The 20361-nt window shown below is 54.4% G+C and overlaps 1 protein-coding gene across 1 annotated transcript; it reads right to left on the bottom strand.

The window, feature by feature from the left end:
* Positions 1-5885: 5885 nt before the first annotated feature.
* Positions 5886-11571, bottom strand: LOC132249847 (olfactory receptor 10A6-like). Its single transcript, XM_059725503.1, has 3 exons — positions 11539-11571; positions 6679-6872; positions 5886-6648 (listed from the first exon to the last, which is right to left on the bottom strand). Exons 1-3 carry the CDS (start codon positions 11569-11571, stop codon positions 5886-5888), a joined length of 990 nt encoding a protein of 329 aa, XP_059581486.1.
* Between the last annotated feature and the right edge of the window lie 8790 nt (positions 11572-20361).

Raw genomic sequence — 20361 nt, forward strand, 5'->3', positions numbered from 1 at the left:
AAAAGAAATGGAAAGAGGTCTAGAAATGAAGCCACAGAAGGACAAGTTAGAAGAAATGGGATTATTTAGTCTGGAACGGGGAGCACAGGGCCTTTGACAACAGGCTTCTGTCATGGGATGGGGTCCCACAGTACCCCTAAGGACCCTTGACCATGCCAATTTGGCCTGCTGGGCACTCTTGGTTCTCACCCGCCATGTCTTGATGGATTTATGGTATAGGGAGCCTGCCTTTAAGTCCCCTTGGACACTGTTTGATGGACTCTCTGGGAACCCTGTGGGTTCCCGGACCCCTTGTGAGTCCCACTTCAAAATAGATGTCACAGGACACCCTAGCCTTATGCGCTATATATGTGGCTCCAACCGCCCCTTTACCATGCCCCAAACCTCACAGATGGCATTGACGTTGTTCGGTCTGGGCCTTGGTATGAATTGTCCCCCTTGTCCTCTCTGGGCTCTCCACAGCCCTGTCTCTGTGCCGGGGTCTGTGCACCCCAAATGCTGTGCCCTCTCTGGCACCGGGATCTGTGCACCCCAAATGTCACACCCTCTCTGGCACTGGGGTCCCCACACTGCAGTGGGCCTCCAGGGAGGCCTCCTCCTTCCCCGAATAGCCTCACCGAAACCACCGGTCTTATAAACAGCAAACAAAACCATTACCCCTTGGGCTACAACATAATATAGAAGATCAGGGTGTGCTCTGACCCTTTAAAAGTATCTGATTTCATCCCTGGCACTGTCTGGGAGGCAAGGCTACCTGTGGAGCTTGTGGAGCCCCCTTAGCCCTCGGTGCAGCATACCAGGCAGTTGCAGCATCACTGGGCACTTCCTCCCTGGAGGCTCCTTCCCCTCTGGCTGCTAGCAGGGAACTGCCCTCCTGGCCTCAGCCCTGGGGTCTATATATGATCCAGGCCCTGCCCCTCCGGTCAGCTGACCGCTGGCAGGTGTGGGCCAACTAGCTCATTCTGGCTGCCCTGGTATCCAGCAGCTGGGGCTCCCCACTCACAGCTAGGGCTTTCTCCCTAGCAGTTTCAGCTCTTTAAGGGAGCAGGGCACCTAAGTGCTCTGCGACAACTTCAAATACACAAGGTAAAGTTCCAAAGAGGGTAGAAATTAGGGTCGTGCAAAATGGCTGTGTTTTGTTTCAGTTTTGGATTCAGCAATTTGGGAGGGACAGTGATTCATTTCAGTGTTTTAGATCACTGTTCTCTTTCAATTCAGCCGAATCTGTTTTGGAGTTTCGACACTGTTTCGGTGATTCAGTCATAGGATATAATGGGGAATCTCTAAAATGCCAATTGCTTTGTCATTTCTTGCCTGATTCAGATTAAACCTGCAGGTATGATAACTGTTCAAAGCAAAACTCATGACACTTGTGTGTGTGCATAGGCAGAGTGGCATGAAACTAGCAGGGATGGTAGCCTGTAACAGGGAGCCTTCCTTGTGCTGGTTAGATCTCCGCCCACTCACCTGTTTCTGGGCCAACCACCCGCCCCTCTTTTGCTTGCCACGCCTTGGTAGAAAACTGATTCAAATGTTTACCAGGTGGGAGGCTGCCTATTTAAGTGTCTTGGGGTGACATCCATTCTGCAGCTCTGTACCTCCCCTACACTGAGGCCCATGCCTCGCACATGCATCCTTCACCCCCTCCAGCTCTGGTCCCCTCTTTGGGACCATTAGCTCCCACTTAGGCCCTGGCCCCACCTTCAGGCCAGTCAGAATCCCAAATGTGTCTTGCTCTGGCCGTTCCCAGCAGTGGGCTCCTGGCCCCAGCATGGACTAGTCAAGGGTACCTCTGATAGCTTTTATTAGATCAACTGAATAGTTGGAAAACTATATCTTAGCAAGCTTCCAGTTTTAAAAACTCTTTGTGAGGCTGAGGAAGCATCTGCAGTTGGTGTGTGTGTGTGTGCTCCTCCTAGATGGAATGAATAGTGAAGAAGCCATAGGCTGGCATGCAATGCAGGCAGGAAAGCCAGTCAGTGACAATGTAAATTGTGATGTTAGAGGGTTGGGCACAGGCTGGAAGGAGGAGTGGGGGATGTAGCAGGTAAAAGTGGAGAGGTGCCTGGGGAGTCAGATGTCAGGCAGGTTATAGTGTTACAAATCCAATGTCTATATTGTATCCATGGTTTTTGTATCCAGGAGGCTGATGAAGTGAAGTTTTAGGATGCAGTTTTAGGTCATGCCCAGGACCTGGGGCCTCCTCCTTGCCCATAGCCCCAGCTCATACCTCCAAGTTCATCCTGGCACGGCAACTCAGCAGGGATATGTTCTTCCCCTGCTGGCTGGTGATGCAGTGAGTGCTGCCTCCAGCTCTGAGAGCAAGGCACTAAATGGCTTTTATTTTTTTTAAAAGGAAATAGGTGTGAACAGAGTGAGGAGAGTGGTATTCACTCCATCTGCACATGGAGCTTGGGGAACCCCAGCAGCGGGAGGTTCACCTTGAGTAACACCAGCTGCTCCACCAAATCAGGATCCAAGGAGGTGCGGTGGGGCATCACAACATCACCAGCAATGCTGAACACCCTCTCGCTCAGAACACTGGTTGGTGGACAGGACAGGTGTTCCCAGGCAACCGTGGCCAGATCCTGCCACATCTGGCTGCGGCTTGCCCAGTAGGCCAAAGGGTCACAGAGCAGTGGCTCCACATCCTCGGTGAGATAGGTAGCCACTGAGGCCTTGGTGCTACCTGCCTGAAGCTGGGGTCTGGTGCCTCTGGACCCCAACACGGAAGCCATGCTCTTGGCCCACATTGGCAGCGCCTGTGGTGGAGGAGGCTGGCTGGTAAGTGGTGTGCTGGCATGGGACAGTGGTTCCTCCCCTTCCAAATCCCCCCACCTCTGCCCTTCTGCCTCTCTGACTCTGTTCACCAGCATCTCCACCCAGTGATCCAGGGTTTTTCTGGCAAACACACTCCCCTTCACCCTTGGGTCACACATGGCCACCAACATGTGAACCGTACTGGACTGCAACAGATCCAGCCATTTCTTGATGCCCTCCTTCAGCTGCTTCACCAATGCCTGCACCTGTGGTGACAGCGGTTTGCCCCAGCCAAGAAGATCGATCCCCTGGAACTTCTCCATTTGGTTCTGAAGTTCCCTCACTATGGGGATCATCTGGCTAAGGAGGGCCTCGCCAGCGCTGAGGCTATTGGTGGCCTCAAGGCATGGCTGGGAGATGGTATCCCACTGAGCTTTGTTAAGGGGACCGCTGATCCCAATCTCTCCAAGCAAGACCATCTCGTGGATGGTCTTCTGTTGCTCAAGCAGCTTTTCGAGCATCAGATATGTTGAGTTCCCCTGAGTCTCCACATCCTGCATGATTTTGTGCTGCATGATGCTCAGCTCTGCCTGTTTGATGATCCCACACTACACTACCCCCTCACTTTTGGGGTGCAGGTGCTGATCCTGTCTTTTCCCTGTGCTTAGCAGGCAGAGCCACAATGACAGGAGGAGCTGACTCGGCTGAGCCACCTGCCTCCACAACCTCAATCCCCTCCAAGGTGCTTTCTGGAGACAGTGACCTGACTCTAGGGGAACATTGAGGGGTGTGGAGCAGAAACTCAGATTCCCACTCCTTCCCCAGAACGTCTCCGGCTCTGGCACCGAGCTCCCTGGTTGCAGATCCAGCTCCTCCTCTGGCACTGGAAGGCTCAGGCTGGGAACTGAAATTGGGGTGGAGGAGAGTGTCATGCTGGGGGTTATTATTATTGCTGGTGTTAGTGGAGGTGGGGCAGGTGCAGACACTGGTCCCACCTCCTTGCTGCCACTAGCAGCAGAACCTCATGGCTGCTAGGGAAGAGGGTGCATCTACGTTGTGGGGGGCGGTGGAGGGAACTTGCAGCTCTCCCCCTCCCCGCTCTCTCCCCTCTCGCTCCCCTGCCAGAAGACCTGGCACCTGCCTTTCCAGCACACGTCATATCGTTTGCTGTGCTGGAAAATGTGTGTATGTGTGTGTGTCCTATGTGTGTATGTGTACTATATCTTGTATGTGTTTAATGTGCGTGTGTGTGTGAGTGTGTGTGTGTGTAATATATCTTCTATCTGTAATATATTGGCAAGGTGTATTCAATCCTTTCCAAGAAGAGAGGCTAGTAAGAGACTGACTACTAGAAAGTCAGCCACTGCAGCCGACCAGTACCTTTCTTTTTTTTATTAAAATATATTTCTAGAGAGAGAGAGTTATATATATATACATCCTCTATTATAAGCTTTCCATCACGCATCCTAAAACTGCATTACGAGACCCGCGCTTCCCGTTACAATAAACACACACTCCCCTGCCCCTCTGCGCACCTACCCTCCTTTAGACCAAACCCCGATTTGGGGTTTCCATGCTCAGTCCATTCACTGTCCTTGTTGCTGTTGATGTTGCTGTCACTTCCGCTGCTGCTGATCCCGTTGTTGTCCTTCTCGCTGTCTTCATGCCCAGTTACATCTCTGTGCTCTTCGTTCTCCCTGTCCGCTTCCCCTCCCACTACCTTTCACACGCTGTTGCTTCCAGACAGACAGCTCATGAAGGCAGAGAAAGGCTTCACACAGAGCCTTAGATGCTGTTTCTCTGTCCCTCCCCAGGGCACTGGGATTGGAAGGGACCTCAGGGACAGATCACAGACACTGGCCTGCTACAGATGTCAATATAAAAACAGTCCTCCCCCCGCCTTCCCTCTTCTGAGCTTCTGTTTCCCCCAGAAGCCCACCTCCAAAACATCCAAAAAGTTTCGGATGATTTCATTTCACTTCGGAGACGTTTTGGAGCCTTCTGTTTCATTTTAGATTTGGTGTTTTGGGCACCGAAATAGGCTGAAACACCTCCAAAACCAAACAGCTGCTGAAATATCACACAGTCCTAGAACAAATCCCTGGCTCTGTAAGTTGAGAGCCAACAGAACAAGACACAAGGGACTGGCATTGCACCAAGGGACAAAGGGTAGCTGTTGGGAGGTAGGACTAGGCTTTCCAAAGTGGTTCAGAGCCACTTTGGAGATCCAGCCACAGGGTATAATGGGGAATCAATGAAATATCTATAACTTTGTTATTTTTTCTCTGATTTGTATGAACTTTACAGGAGTGGTAGCTTGCACTGAGAGCATGAAGCCTACCAAGTTTCAAAAAGATCAGTGCAGGGGTTCAGGAGGAACTGCACCCAAAATTCTTGAAAGCAAAACTCATGTCACGTCTAGGTGTTACAGCAGGGGGTGGGGGGTGAAAACTGCAGGGGTGGTGGCCCCTGGTGAAGCCACAAAGCCTGCAGGTTTCAAGAAGATCAGTGCAGGGGCTTGGGGGGCTCTGCCCCTCAGGCTGCTGACAGGAGAAACTCGTGCCATGGGTGACACTGTGTGGGTTAAGGCGCAGTGGGGTGAAAGCTGCAGGGATGGTGGCCCCTGCTGAGGCCACGCAGCCTGCAAACTTTCAAGGAGATAAGGACAGGGATGTGGCTCCAAAGCTTTTCTGAAGTGCTTCAGAAGCTCCAAACCGCTTCGGAAAGCCTAACGACGCCAGTGCTTCCATCCAGACATGCTGCTTCGGACGCCAAAGCATCCAAAGCTTCTCTGGGTCCAAAGCCTTGCACGGCCCGACCTCCCAACATCTATCCTTTGTCCCTTGGAAGCTAGGAACAACGCATCCCAGAGGGAGCAGGTGCAATCACTGCGAGTCTTTACAGACTAGACACGCGTGTCCGAGCTGGAGTAGACAGGGTGGATCCACACTGGAGCTGGGCAAGGGACTAGATGAGCTCTCATCTAGTCATCTAATATATAGAGCCCCTGCCAGCTCTACTTTGCTCTGACTCTTTCCCAGAAATGTAAAAGGGACTTTCCCCATCAGCACGTGGCTGAGCCCTTGGTGTCGTGCTGGGGCAGATGTCTCCTCCCAGCCATCACTTTAGCCCACACCTGGCTGTGCACCTGTGGAGGCTTTCTCCTTCTCATGCTGCCCCAGGGCCCTCCTCAGGGCGCCCCTCACGTCCTGGTTGCGGAGGCTGTAGATGAGAGGGTTGAGCATGGGGGTGAGGATGCAGTAGAGCACGGAGACCAGCGTGTCCACCTCCAGGGAGTAGCCAGCTCTGGGCCGGTTGTAGTTCAGGTTGCCCATCCCAAAGTAGATAACAACCACAACCAGGTGTGCAGCACACGTGGAGAAGGCTTTGCGCCTCCCTGTGTCGGAGCGGATGCGGAGGATGGCCAGCAGGATGTAGATGTATGAGATGAGGATGAGCATAAATGGGATTGATCCCATGATGACACTGGCTGTATGCAAAGCCATCTCACTGACGTAGGTGTCGCTGCAGGCGATCTTCAGCAGAGGAGGGGCGTCGCAGAAGATGTGGTGGATCTGGTTCTCTCCACAGAAGGAGATGTTGATGACCAGGGAGGTGTTAATGGCCGAGCCCATTATGGCCCAGAGCCAGGACACGGTGGCCAGGGAGATGCATACACCCCTGCTCAAGACCTTGGTGTAGTGCAGGGGTTTGCAGATGGCTGTGTACCGGTCAAAGGCCATGACAGTCAACAATGAAGACTCGGCACCCGCGCAGCTCATGAGTAAGAACATCTGTGCCATGCACTCCCGGTAGGAGATGGTCTGCCACTGCCTCAGGAAGTTCACCAGGATCTTGGGCAGCGTGACGGAGGAGTAGCACATGTCCAGGAAGGAGAGGTGGCCAAGGAAGAAGTACATGGGGCTGTGCAGCTGGGGATCCAGCACGATGAGGGTGAGGATCAGGCAGTTCCCCAGCAGCGTGATGAGGTAGACAGTCAGGAAGGCCAGGAAGAGGAAGGCCTGGCCCTGCAGGATGTGGGAGAAGCCCAGGAAGATGAACTCTGTCACCTGTGTCTGGTTCGCCCCGTCCATGGGGCCGGTGGCAGCTACCTGCGGGGAGAGAGACCAGCCGTGAGCGGAGCAAGACCAGCCCCTTCCCCAGCGCAGCTGGGCCGTGTCACACCGAAGGGCAGGGCCCTTGGGGCTGCGATTGCTGCCCCTTGCCCCACGCGCACACTGTGCAGGACCACAGTGCTCGCTCCTCCACACCCCTGCATGGGCCGTACCAGGGGGGCTGTAATAACAGTGGGGGTGTCCCTGGGGCAGCCCGATGGCACCCAGCCTCTGGCTACCAGGACTGCGAGAGCAGCCCTGAGTGCACTGAGGCTGGGACGTGCGTGTGCTTGCTGCAGTGCCTGGCCACCTTTCCTCCTCCCCAGGCTCCCTGCACAGACTTTGTCACCAGCTGAGCCCCCACCACTGGACCGACCCCACCGTTTCCCCTTCCCTGCTCCCAGGCAGCCCAGTGCCCTCCTGCTCCCCCGAGAGAGCTCTGTGGTGCGGGCAGGCAGCAGCGCCTGGCCCCGGGGAGCTGCCCTCGGTCTGCCTGGCTGTGCGCGGTGTGCTGCCCTCCCCTCGCTCTGCTCTGCTGCGTGTCGGCCCCTCCTGGCCTGTCGCTCCCCATCCCAGGGCTCCAAGGATGCTGCCGTGCTGAGCACACGGAAACCAGACAGTCTCTGGCCGCTCAGGCACCTCTTCTCCCGCTCGGGCTGCGTGCCGGCAGCCTGCCCCGCTCTCGCACCAGTCCCCTCTCTGCATCTCAGAGCTGGAGCAGCAAGAAAGCGAGTGGGCGCAGGGGTCACAGCAGTGACTGACCCCCACTGCAATGGGGGAAGCTTCTGGACAGACGGGTTTCACTGGAGTGTGAAGCTCAAGTGCACGGTGATGGCAGGGCTCCCGCACGGGCATGGAGCGCACGTGGGGAACGTGCGGGCACCCGGGGGAGCTGGGGCTGCCGCTGCCAATCTCCCCAGGCATCTTGTGCTCCTTGCGTCTGCCCCGTGCTCAGGGCCAGGGCTGTCTGGATGCTGGGCTTACCCCTGGGACAGGGCTGGCGCGGGGCTCTGGCTGCAGGGATGTTACACAGGATCTCATGGGCAAGTTTTAATGATTTGTGTCTTGTGGTCATTTTGAGGTGCGGTAATGACTCAGGATCACAAGAGATCAAGGCAAGTAGGGCTGGCAGGGACCTTGCAGGGTCATCTAGTCCATCCCCCTGCCCCAGGCAGGATGAGCCCTGACTAAACCAGCCCAGACATGTATCGGTCCAGCTTGCTCGTCACCACCTCCAGGGATGGAGAGGCCACAACGCCCCCAGGCACCTGTCCCGGTGCTCGACCGCCCTCAGACACAGAAACTTCCTCCTCATCCCCAGCCTAAACCTCGCCTGCGGCAGCTGGAGGCCCTGCTCCTCGTCATGGCCCCTGCAGCCACAGAGACAAGTCCATCTCCATCCTCGCTGCCATCGCCCTGCAGGGACATGAAGTCTTATCAAATCCCTCTTCAGACTTCTCCTGCCCAGACTACATCTCCCTGGTCCTTCTGGGCTGTCTTCATCAGTCTGGTGTTGCAGCCTTGGCCATTTTCACGGGACCCAGGCCGAACTGCAGAAGTGCTGCGAAGCAGACAGCCCAGAGTCTGTTTCTGAGTAATCACAGAGTGAGCATTTGCAGATCAGAAAATTAACTTAGCCAGCAAGAAAAAGAAACTACTCTATCATAGCTTTATACTACAGTTGCAGTAGACGTAGTGATCGAGGTAACCAAATGTATTAGATGTTATTTTCCTAAGGACCGTGCCATGGCGTGGACACAGTCCAGCCTTGTGATGCTTCACAGGATTGAAATGGTTCCTTATGCCTACAAAGCCAGGCTGACTTGACAGAAGGAGGCTAGAGTGCATTCACATAATTGGCATACATGCACAGGTTATATAACTGTGTAACCTGCTTTTCTAAAAAGAAAGGTCTAGTATAACTTGTTTGGGGTTTTTTTGTAAAAAGTCTGAAAAAAGAGCTTTCTATGGATAAAAAGGCTTGTTATGGTGCATTCCAACCGTATCTGGAGCAGAAGACTCCCTGGTACCCAGAGAAGGGAAAAGCAATGATAAAGTAAAGACATAACCCAATGTGTTGATGAAAAACAGAAATTGGCTTAACTGATAGCTGTGGGACTTATGGAGTATAAAAATTAGCACCTGAACAAAGGAAGATGCATCCCCTTCCCCTCACCCTAACGATGAGAACTGGAAATCTCCGATCTCCCTTCAAGGAACCAGCCTGCTCTGAGATGCCAGGGCCGCTCTCGAGATGTGTTGTATTCGGACTGGTAATACACAATTACTCCCTTAAAAAAGTATATCCAAAAGCATGCTTGTAGTTAATACTTTATAATGCTCAATAAAACTAATTTATTTAGGAATTAACCAGGTTCTCGTTTGGAGAAATACCTGGGTTCTCATTTGGGATAGTAACTGGGTTCCAGTTGGTGAAATAAATAGTTTCTCATTTGCAGAAAATGAACTGCGCCTTCAGGCAATATCGACCCTGTTTGCTCAGTTTGGGAGGAAATCCAGTTTCCCTCTGAGTCTTAAAGTAACAGGAGTACGTCTCTCCAAACTGGTTGTGTCAGCACTGCCTGAGGTTACTCTCAGGGTGCATGTGACAATACCAGGGCTATTACCAGGGTTAACAATCTATCGATTGTTATCTTGGTCCCAGTCAGGCACCCCTAGTTTGCACAGGAGAAGAACTGGGTTGAAAAACAACCTCGATGACGGCCCTGTTCTTTGGGTCGCATTGCAGAGGTACGAGAACAAGGTGTCTTTTCCAAGGATGCACACGCACACACGCACACACACCGCCCTTCCACGCACTTTGTTTATAGCATTTTCCTGCCCGTGATTAATTGTGTCTGGGAGCTCCTCCCAGTTACCGGGTGGCAAACAGCGACACAACACCCGGATCAGATCTCCGGTTGTGAGCCCACCAGCTGTCTTTTTGTGTCCTCCATTAAAAGCCAATCTATGACATAATCCTGATTAATTTGGCCATAGTGCTACCAGGGCACGTTGCTGATTCGGTTCCAGATTTTGGTTTCCATGATCTGCAGTTTCAGTTTTAAGTCATGTCGGAGCCACGGGGCTGGTTTGAGCTTGCTTTCCCTCTCTGGGCTACACCAGTCATTTCCACACTCGTGTTGGGTGTAAGATGACCAGGGTCATCGTCCCCCTTCCCTGTGGAAGTGCTGGCACCCTCTCTTCCCCGATAGCTGGAAGCTGCTCCTCTAACTGCCTGGTTCGTACTTCACATGCCCGTGATCCCCCGCTCGTCTGGGGCTTGTCCCGCTGCCCCGAGAGCGGTCCGAGCAGCACCGCACTGTCTTGCAGGTGGGACTGTATGTTTTCCAGCTTGGCACTTCATTGAGCTGCCTCTGACTGCCGGAGCTGACGTGTCGGTCAGCAGCTGGGAGATGAACGCCGTCTCTTCAAGCCCGGCCGTCCAGGTGTAAAACCTCTGCCCCTAGTTGCTTACATACATCCTCTGGGGCTTGTCCCTGGGCTCTAATATCTTGATGCTCCTCCTCTAAGGTCTGTACCTTTTCAGATGTCCCCTTTGCAACCATGTGCGGTCCCTAAAGGAGAGCTGCCTTCTTCCTGCATTTCCCCCTTTTTCTATTCTTTTTAATCCACCCACACCACTCTTCACAGAGCGTCCTCCAGGTCTTTGGGGTGTCAAATGTGCCCTGTCTCCATCCTGATCCCCCATCTCAGATAACTCTTGTTTGAGCTGTTCCTCCATTCCCTCGTTATCAGGCAGGGTATTAGTGCTACCCATGCCAGACGACTGACTTGTACCAGTGGGGCAAAACTCAAGCTGCCAACATCTCACCAAAAAACAAAGTGCAAACTGTGCTACCTCACAGCAACCTGGGCCCCCAGTTGGCTCTCTGTTTTGTTACCTAAATTAGAGGTCACTGTGGGTGGACCACTGAGAAAAGAGGCAGAAACAGGTCTACAGCCCAACTTCTACTTACTTGCTTGCATCTTAAAACATTAGAAGATGCCTTTATCCCAAAGTGTATCTGTCTGCCCATAACACCACCGCGTACACGCTCACCTACCCGGCTGGGGAGCCTCGAGAGGTGAGAGGAGGGGGGCACTCAGATTGGCAGCAAGTCTTCTTGAATTTGCTGAGCTCTCTAAATATCCCTCCAGCCCCTGCCCAATAGTTATAGGTGGCTGGTTTTAATATTCTAATAAGAGACCTCCAATTGGTCTGATTTAAATGTATTTGTTTCACTGAAACTTTTGGAACTGGACTGAACCAGATATTTTGTGTACTTGGCAAGTGTCAGTGATTTGGGATTTCTATCCCTGGGAAAGAGGGAGGGCTTCTTATCTCCTTTCCTTCCCCCTTGTGCAATGCTCATCCTGTTTCTACTTTATGGTTTGTTCAGGGTCCCTGAGAGATGGCTGAGGGGGGACTCGCTGCAGCCCCTCTCAACGGGAGGAACCTGTCTCTCTCCCAGGAGCTGAGGACAACTCAGTCCTGTGGACGAAAGCCTGGGAGCCAGTGGCTGGAAGCTGAAGCCAGGCAGATGCAAATCAAAAGTGAGGCACTAATTGCCAATGGGGGAATTGATTAGTTCTCCCTTCTCATCACAGCCCTGGGCAGGAGGCTGAGCCCTGGGGCAGAGCTCTCCATGCCCCCACTCACCTCCACTCGGATGCTGGAGATGCTCCTGGGCATCCCAGTAAACAGGGGCTCTGGTCCCTTCTCCATGCAGCGAGAGGATCCTACTGGGAAGGAGCCAGACCTGGGGATGGGGCAAGAACCGGGGCAGGCTTTGAGACTCTGCTTCTCTGCTCTTGTATGCACAAAACAGCCCAGGGCAGAGCCTGCAAGCACCTACCTGGAGAGGGGGTGGCCGCTTTGTGCCAGGGCTGCTGCTGCTTCTGTGACGAGAAAGGATGGGTTCAGGCCCCGGGGCCAGGGCTATTCTGTGCTGTCTCAGGCAGGCGCATCTGGATGCCCGGCACCCCCACGGGCACTGAGCCTTTCCTCTCTGCTGGTTCTTAGTGCAGAAGGGCCGACGACAAGCACCCCTGCCCTGGGGCCATTGCTGGTGGTTCAGCAAGGAGGAGACTGACTTCCCCAGCTCCCAACAGGAGCAAACGCAGAGACAGCCCCTCCCTCCCTGCTCCCTGAGGGCTTCTTGGGTGCTGGGGCCAGAGCTGCATGGGACATGCCTCCCCGCCCACGTCCCCGTGGACTAGCCCATGCCCAGGGCTCTGCAGCACGTCTCCAGGCTAGGGACTGGTGCTCGAGCCATGTGGAGGGTCCAGGGCTGCGGCCTGCATCCCGACTCCATGCCTGGGCCTCACGGCCTCCTGCTGCACTAAGCCCTTCACCCCTCGTGCCCATGCCTGAGCCCTGCTGCTCCTGCCCTGCCCTCTCCTCAGGGCTCCTGTCAGCGCCATGCACCTGCATGTATCCAGGAGGGTCCTGCTCACAGCCATCCACCCTATGGGGTTGACTCAGCCCTGAGCCTCTTGCTCCCACGGACAGGGTTGGGCCCGTATGCTCCTGGTGGGTGGCCCGTGTGGTGGGCCAGTACGGGGTGCCCCTGCATGAAGCCACCCACTGCACTGCGGCTGGCCAAAAACCAAGCCTCGATTGCCTCCCCTGGGGCACCGATGTCTGTCCGACTTCCTTCCTGGAGCACACCCGCCAGCCTAGGGTACCGCTGCCACCACCCAGAATCAGGTCTTTGGGCCCGGTGCCACCCGGGATACACAGGCCCTGTAGACCTTGGGATTTTGGGGTGCTTCTGTTAGTCTGAAGCATTCATCAGCAGCCTCCCATGAATAACCGAGCCCACCTTAGTAGGTCCTTTCCCTCTTAAGCACGCACAGCGCGGTGTGCTAAAATAGATTTATTGAACAAAGAGGGATGGGAAGGGGAAGGAATAGCCCTAGCAAAATTTAGAAAGAAAACAAGCTTGAGCAAATCTGAGTGGCTTGTCCGCCTTTTGCCATGTGACTAGATTACAGTCAACTAAATTCCTAGTTAGGTGTCTGGCAAGTTACTCACTAGCAACTGGGTTGATAGGCACATGATAGAGAGAGGGGAGGAGACTGACCCCAAAGAGAGGGAGGAGGCTGGAATAGGATCCCTGCACAGCCCATTGGGCAGTGGGGGAGGCTGTGGATCTGTGCATGTGGGGCCTTTCCCCACTTCTTCCGAGTGGGTGCAGCCATGCGGTAGGCGCAGAGCACCGATGTGGACACGGAGCCGTGGGTGGGGGCCAGCCAGGTAGCAGAGAGGGGTCCTGATGGGGCTGTGAACATGAACGCCACGTGCCCTTGGAGGCTGGGGGTGCACCGCCACACTCAGGGGGTACACATGCTCCTGCGTGCACCCCCTACACATTACCAGTTGCTGTGAACATGGCCTGGAGGGGCCTCCGCTCAGGATGCCTGCGCTGCAGTGCTGCGGTGCCCTGTGCCAGGAAGGGAAAAGAGGTCATAGTTCCTGCTCTGATTGGGGCTCGCTGAGCCAGGGCAGCACCAGTCCATGTTGGGGAAGGGGAATGGGGGCACGAGGCTGAGTTGGGAGCTGAGGCCAAGGCAGCCACTGACAGCACCAGTGGTGACAGCCTGGTCCCATGTGCCACAGCCCCTGACCCAGTGTGTGGGGGTTTGACCCCACCCGGCCTGCGGGGTCATGGGGTGTCATGGAGGAAGCATGACACCCTGTCATGATGTGAGGGTGCTCCCAGCCTGGCCTGAGCCCTGGGGTTGGGGCTGGGGCTGCTCCTTGCTGTGGGCTGATGCTATTCAATCCCTGCTCAGGCTTCTCTTCTCCAGATTCAGCCAGCCCAGTTCCCTCAGCCTCTCCTCACCAGTCCTGTCCCCCAGCCCCCCAGCAATTCTCATTGCCCTCTGCTGGACTCTCTCCAATGTGTCCACTTCCTTTATGTATCGGGGGCCCACAACTGGATCCAGGACTCCAGATGTGGCCTCCCCAGTGCTGCATAGAGGGGAAGAATCACTGCCCTCGATCTGCTGGCACCGCTCCTACCAGTGCAGCCCTGGATGCTGTTCACCTTCTTGGCAACACGGGCACACTGCTAGCTCTTATCCATCTTCTTGTCCACGCTCACCCTGGTCCTTTTCAGCAGAGCTGATGCCCAGCCCATCACCCACAGCCTGCACCGAAGCATGGGATTGTCCTGTGCTAAGGACAACACTTTGCACTTGTCCTTATTGACCTTTCTCCTCCTGGGCACACAAGTCCCTTTTGGGACTGGCCTGCCCTGGTCAGAGCAGCTGTGCTCATCATCCTGGTTGTTAGTGGCCAGGACATGCCCTGCAAGTGGTCTGGCATCACAGGGCCCCCATCCCCATTGCCAGGAGCGGGAAAGACACTGTTCTGCTAGTGGGGTGCTGGGTGCTGACACACGAGCTGCCCTGATAGCCCTGGGGGCCCGTGACTGCTTGGAACAGGGGCAGCGGAGCCAGGCACGGGCCAGCACCCCCTCCCACCTCGGTCTGGGGCCTGGAGGGGCTCATTTACCCCTGGTGTCTGTCTGGACAGGCCAAGGTTGCACAGGGGCCAATTAGTGTTGTTCATATAGGACTCTGGGAGCAAAACCACCACACTGGAAAACAAGGTTTTTCTGCTCCGCTTCGCTGCTTAGGTCTCAATCCCGATGGCCCTGCCTGCACCCATGGGCCTCGCACTAATGACAACAGCACAAAACACTCTGGGGCCTCGTTACCCGGCCTGCTCTTCATACACACAAACGAGGCCCGGGGGAACTGTTAAATTCTGGTTTGTCAGCGGCGCTCAGGTCTGACTCCAAAACTTTTTGGTGCCAAACTTAGTTCCTTGCATCTTGAAGTGGAAGTCATGGGAGGCATCAGGGTTTGGTCACACCAGGCTAGAGCTGTGCTACGCGTCCAGCTAAGACCCTGCAAAGACCTGGACGTAGCTGCTGCACTGAGTGGCAGAGGCCCCGTCATGACCAAAGGTGGTTGAGAGGGATGCACAAGAGATAGGCTCGATCTCCCTGTCCTGCCCTGGGCACGGAGCAGCCCCTTCATCTCCTTCCCCTGGCCCAGGACCCCTGGCCCATGCCACCCCATCCCCTCTGCTCTGCTGCCTGCGCCCGGCTCTGCCTGGCCATGGGCAGTGAGGGGCCATTGCACTCACCTGCTCCTGCCTGCAAGCAAGAGCGGGGTACCTGTGGGGTTGCAGAGTAGGGGGTGGCTGGGGTCCACGGCACTGGACATGCATGGGGGACAGTCTTTTATGAGATTTCGGGGAGAGGCTTGTACGAGTCTTGTACAAGCGCGACCATGGGGAGGAGGATTCATAGATTCATAGATATTAGGGTTGGAAGGGACCTCAATAGATCATCGAGTCTGACCCCCTCATCAAGTCCGAAACGCAGCACTGGCTGCCTTGGCTTCAGCCCCCAGAAAAGAATCCAGCTTGTCCCCCACAGATGGTGCCCCCATTCCCCTTCCCCCTCATGGGCCAGCCCTGCCCAGGGTCAAGGGAGACCTGGTGGGGCAGGAGCTCTGGCCCCTGGTCCCCTCCCAGCACAGGGGACCCTAGACTGGCGTGACACAGACGGCCATGGTGCAGGACCCTCCAGCCCATGCTTATAACCCCACAGCCCTGTCAGCACCCCTCTCTGCCACATGCCCGTTCCCCACCCACAGGTGCATGCCACGTCATGGCTGTGAGCTCAGGGTCGAGAGTCGGGGCCTGGGCCACAACCCTGGACCCTCCACACCGCTCCAGCACCTGCCTCCATCCTGGAGACGCCCCGGGGACCCTGGGGACGGGGCTGGTCCCTGGGGACGCAGGCAGGGAGACAGAAAAGCCCTGCTCTGGGCTCCCACATCCCACTCAGCCCTGGAGCCAGTGCCAATGAAGCCCTCGGGGCTCAGGGAGCAGGAGGGGGCTGTCTCTGGGTTTGCTCCTGTCGGGAGCTGGGGAAGTCAGTGTCCTCTTTGCTGAGCCACTGGCCACGGCCCCAGTGCCGGGGTGACTGTGTCGGCCCCGCTGCACGGAGAGCCAGCCGGAGAGGAGAGGAGCGGCTCAGCGCCCAGGGGGTGCCTGGGACCCCTGCCCTGCACTGCCCGCATCCAGACGCTCCTGCCTTGGACAGCACAGGACTGGCCCGGCCCCAGCCCCTGGCATGAAACCGCCCTTTGTCCCCACCAAAGCAGCCCTGGCCCTGGCACCTGCCCCCCAGCTCCAGGTAGGTGCCTGCAGGCTCTGCGCCGGGCTCCCTGGGTCACACCAGGGCAGAGAGGCTGGATTTGGAGGCTGCCCTGGCCCCGGCCCGAGTCCCGTCCCAGCAGGATGCTCTGACTCTGCTTTCCCTGCATGGAAGAGGGGCCAGAGCCCCCGTTTGCTGGGATGTCCGGGAACCTCTCCAGCCACCGAGCGGGGGTGAGCGGGGCATGGGGAGCTCTGCCCCCACACGCTGCCTCCTGCCCAGGTCCATGGACATTGATATAGTTGTGTTATAATGCTTAGATAACTTGTCAGAACAAAATCAGACAGTCAGAGCAGACCATAAAGTCAGGTGAAGAAGAAACAGGACCAGTATTGCACAGGGGGGAAGGAAAGGAGATAAAAAGCCCTCTCTCTCTCCCCAGGATAGAAATCCCAAATAATTGGCACCTTCCAAGTCCACAAAAGATCTGGTTCAGTCCAGTTCCAAAAGTTTCAGTGAAACAAAGAAATTTAAATCAGACTAATCAGAAGCCACTAATTAGAATATCAAACCCAGGCACCTATAACTATTGGGCATGGGCTGGAGGGGTATTTGGAGAGCTCAGCAAATTCAGGAGGACCTGTTGCCAATCTGTGTACCCCCCTCCTCCCACCCCTCGAGTCTCCCCAGCCGGGTAGGTGTGAGTCTATGCAGTGCTGTGGTGGGCAGACATGGGATAAATGTATGTTCTCATGTTTTAAGCTGGAAGCAAATAGTAGTTGGGCTGTAGACCTGTTTCTGCCTCTTATCAGTAGCCTACTCACAAGGTGACCTGTAATCTGGGTAACAGAATTGGCACCCAACTGGGGCGCAGGCTGCTGTGGTAGTAATTTGTTTGGTAGGTGAGGTGTTTGCAGCTTGAGTTTTGCCCCACTGGTACAAGTCAGTCGTCTGGCATGGGTAGCACTAATACCCTGCCTGATAAGGAGGGAATGGAGGAACATCTCAAACGAGAGTTATCTGAGATGGGGGATCAGGATGGAGACAGGGCACATTTGACAGCCCAAAGCCCTGGAGGACCCTCTGTGAAGAATGGGGTGGGTGGATTAAAAAGATTTTTAAAATAGGCAAACTCAGAAAGAAGGCAGCTCTCCTTCAAGGGCTCCACATGGTAGCAAAGGGGACACCTGAGAAGGTACAGATCTGAGAGGAGGAGTATCAAGATGTTATAGCACAGTGAAAAGCCCCAGAGGATGTATGTAAGCAATTAGGGGCAGAGGTTTTACACCTGGACGGCCGGGCTTGAACAGATGGCGTTCATCTCCCAGCTTCTGACCGACACGTCAGCTCCGGCAGTCAGAGGCAGCTCAATGAAGTGCCAAGCGCGAAAACATACAGTCCCACCTGCAAGACAGCAAGGGGCTGCTCGGACCGCTCTCGGGGCAGCGGGACAAGCCGCAGACGAGCGGGGGATCACGGGCATGTGAAGTACGAACCAGGCAGTTAGAGGAGCGGCTTCCAGCTATCGGGGAAGAGCGGCTGCCGGCACTTCCACAGGGAACGGGGACAATGACCCTGGTCAACAGGGATCCTGGTTTTCTCTGTTGAAAATAAATCCTCAATTTTCAGATTTAAAAAAGTACCCCAAATCTACATTTTTCCATGATTAAAATGACTCGCCCCTTATATATAGATATATATTTATAGTGGTGTTTCATTTTAATCATGGAAAGAGGTGGATTTTGGGTTACTTTTTTAATCCAAAAATTGGGGATTTTTTTTAACCAGAGAAATATAGGATTTCTGATGATCAGTCTTACACCAAATATGAATATGATCATGACTGGTATTGCCAAGAGTGGGAAGACAATCTAAAACCAGCCCCTACGCGACTGGAAACTGAAACTGCAGATCCTGGAAGGTCAAGTCCAGTCACAAGAGGGAAGAGGGAAGAAACAGACTGGAAGCACTGGTTAGCACTGGCCAGATGAATCAAGATGATGCCATAGATCGGCTTTTAAAGGGGGACACACACAGGCAGTTGGAGGGCTCACAGTCGGAGACCTGATCCGGGTGTTGTGTCGCTGTTTTCCACCCAGTAACTGGGAGTGTCTCGGCCGGGCTGAACCGACTCGAGGTGATTCAGAAATTACTCGTTCTTCAGGGCGGGCTGGTGAATGGAGAGGCTGACAAGGTTTAATGGTTGTAAAAAACTTTACTTACGTTGCGGGTGGGTGCTCCAGCTGGCGAGGCCAATGCCAGTAAATCCATCCGTAATTCAAGCCGGCAGGAAAAGGGTATGTCTGGGACTGTGTTCGGCGACGGGAAGAAGGATCAATAGGTGATCAGTCTATCGACCAGCTAGCCGCAAGTCAGATCTCTAAGAGGCACTCTGCAGCATGCTCAAAGCTCTTCGACTTGGGCGGAAGTCGTGCTAGTTTTTAAACGGCCAGCAAGCCAATTACCGGCCGCCACGTGTGAATAATTTAGCACTAGCCAATTGCGGGGCACGAATTTGCATCTGAATGGCAGGAACTCTTTGCACCATGCACCTCCGTGCTGCAAAGAGAAAATGCATTCTGCAAAGACAGCTGCAAAGTGGCAGGAACTCCCTCCTGCGCGCGGGTTCTTTATACAGCAAAAACCCTCGCTGTGCAAGAGGCTCTCAGGTGACAAGAAAATTCCATAGTGCCGAGGCACCAAACTCACTGGGTTATGACAGGGAGGAGCTCCCAGACACAATTAATCATAGGGCAACAAAATGCTATCAACAAAGTGCGTGGAAGCGCGGTGTGTGTGCGTGTGCATCCTTGGAAAAGACACCTTGTTCTTGGACCTTTCCAACATGACCCAAAGAACAGGGCCATCACCGGGGTGGGTTTTTCAACCAGGTTCTTCTCCTGTGCAAACTAGCGGTGCCTGACTTGGACCGAGGTGACGGTCTGTAGAAAAATATGATAATTTTAGGATTCCACCCTAGTATTGTCACATTATGTGCCTGACAGTGCGGCTGTGCGAGGCTTCGGACCCTGCTTCGCATCCGGAAATGCTTCGGAAACTTTGGCGTCTGAAGCAGCGTGTCCGGATCGAAGCGCTGGCTTCGTTGGGCTTTCCAAAGCGCTTCTGAAAAGCTTCGGAGCTGCTTCAGAGATCTGACCATAGGTATAATGGGGAATCGGTGAAATATTTATAACTTTCTTGGGTTTTGTCTGATTTGGATGAAACTTGCAGGGGTGGTAGCCTCTGCTAGGACCATGAGTTTGGCTTTCAAGAATTTGGGGTGCAGTTCCCCCCAAACCCCCACACCGATCTTCCTGAAACTTGACAGACTTCATGCTCTCAGTGGAGGCCACCACCCCTGCAAGTTTCATTGAAATCAGACAAAAAACAACCAAGTTGTAGATATTTCACTGATTCCCCATTATATCCTATGGCCGGATCTCCGACTTCGGAGCCGCTTCGGCCGGATCGAGGCAGAAACCCGGCCCGGAGCTGTGGATCGGATCGTGGCCATCCGAAGCAGCCGGATCCGAAGCCGGATCGGATCCCTGCCTGCTCGCACAGGCGTACCTGACCTCAGGGACTGCTGGCACACCCGTTCTGGGGAGATGCACTATCGTTGCCTTACGAACCAGGGGGAAAATGGGTCTGCTCCCAAACTCAGAGCAAACAGCAGGGCCGATATTACCCTAAGGTATGCTTCCGTTTTCTCCAGATGAGAACCTATTGATTTCTCCAACCGAGAACCCAGTTATTTCCCCAAATGAGAACCCAGTTAATTCCTTAATAAATCAGTTTTATTGAGCGTTATAAAATAGAAAAATATTATAACTTCAGGATTCCACCCCGGTATTGTCACATATCTGGGGCCTTACAGTAATCTCAGGGGTGGCTGACACAACCATTTTGGAGAGACACACTACAGCATGGTCCTTAGCAAAATAACATCTAACAACATTGGTTGCATCAGTCACTACTAACTACTGTGACTTTAAGATAAAGCTGTTATATCACGCACATGGATTGTTTAATATCAGGTCTTCTCTTACCTCCTTTCAGGCCTTGTGCTTTGTTTTAATTGTGTTTGTGGTTTCTTTGACTTGCTGACCAAGTCACTGTCACATCTGCAAAAGTTTACATTGCGGTTACTCAGAAACAGGCTTTGGACCTTCTGCTTAGCAGCACTTGTGCAGCTCGGCCTGGGCCCCGTGAAAACGGTCGGGGCTGGCAACACAAGACCGATGAGGAAAGCCAGCAAGGACCAGGGTGATGTAGCCTGGGGAGGAGAAGTCTGAGGGGGG

The sequence above is a fragment of the Alligator mississippiensis genome, chromosome 4 (genome assembly GCF_030867095.1).
Source record: "Alligator mississippiensis isolate rAllMis1 chromosome 4, rAllMis1, whole genome shotgun sequence".
NCBI lineage: Eukaryota > Metazoa > Chordata > Crocodylia > Alligatoridae > Alligator > Alligator mississippiensis.

Bases quoted from the DNA above. Each gene is read 5' to 3' on its own strand.
- LOC132249847 (XM_059725503.1), bottom strand. From the start codon at position 11,571: ATGCCCAGGAGCATCTCCAGCATCCGAGTGGAG. The intron at 6,873-11,538 runs GTGAGTGGGGGC...CTCTCCCCGCAG, and splicing joins TCTCCAGCATCCGAGTGGAG to GTAGCTGCCACCGGCCCCAT. The intron at 6,649-6,678 runs GTACTTCTTCCT...CCTCTCCTTCCT, and splicing joins CCCCAGCTGCACAGCCCCAT to GGACATGTGCTACTCCTCCG.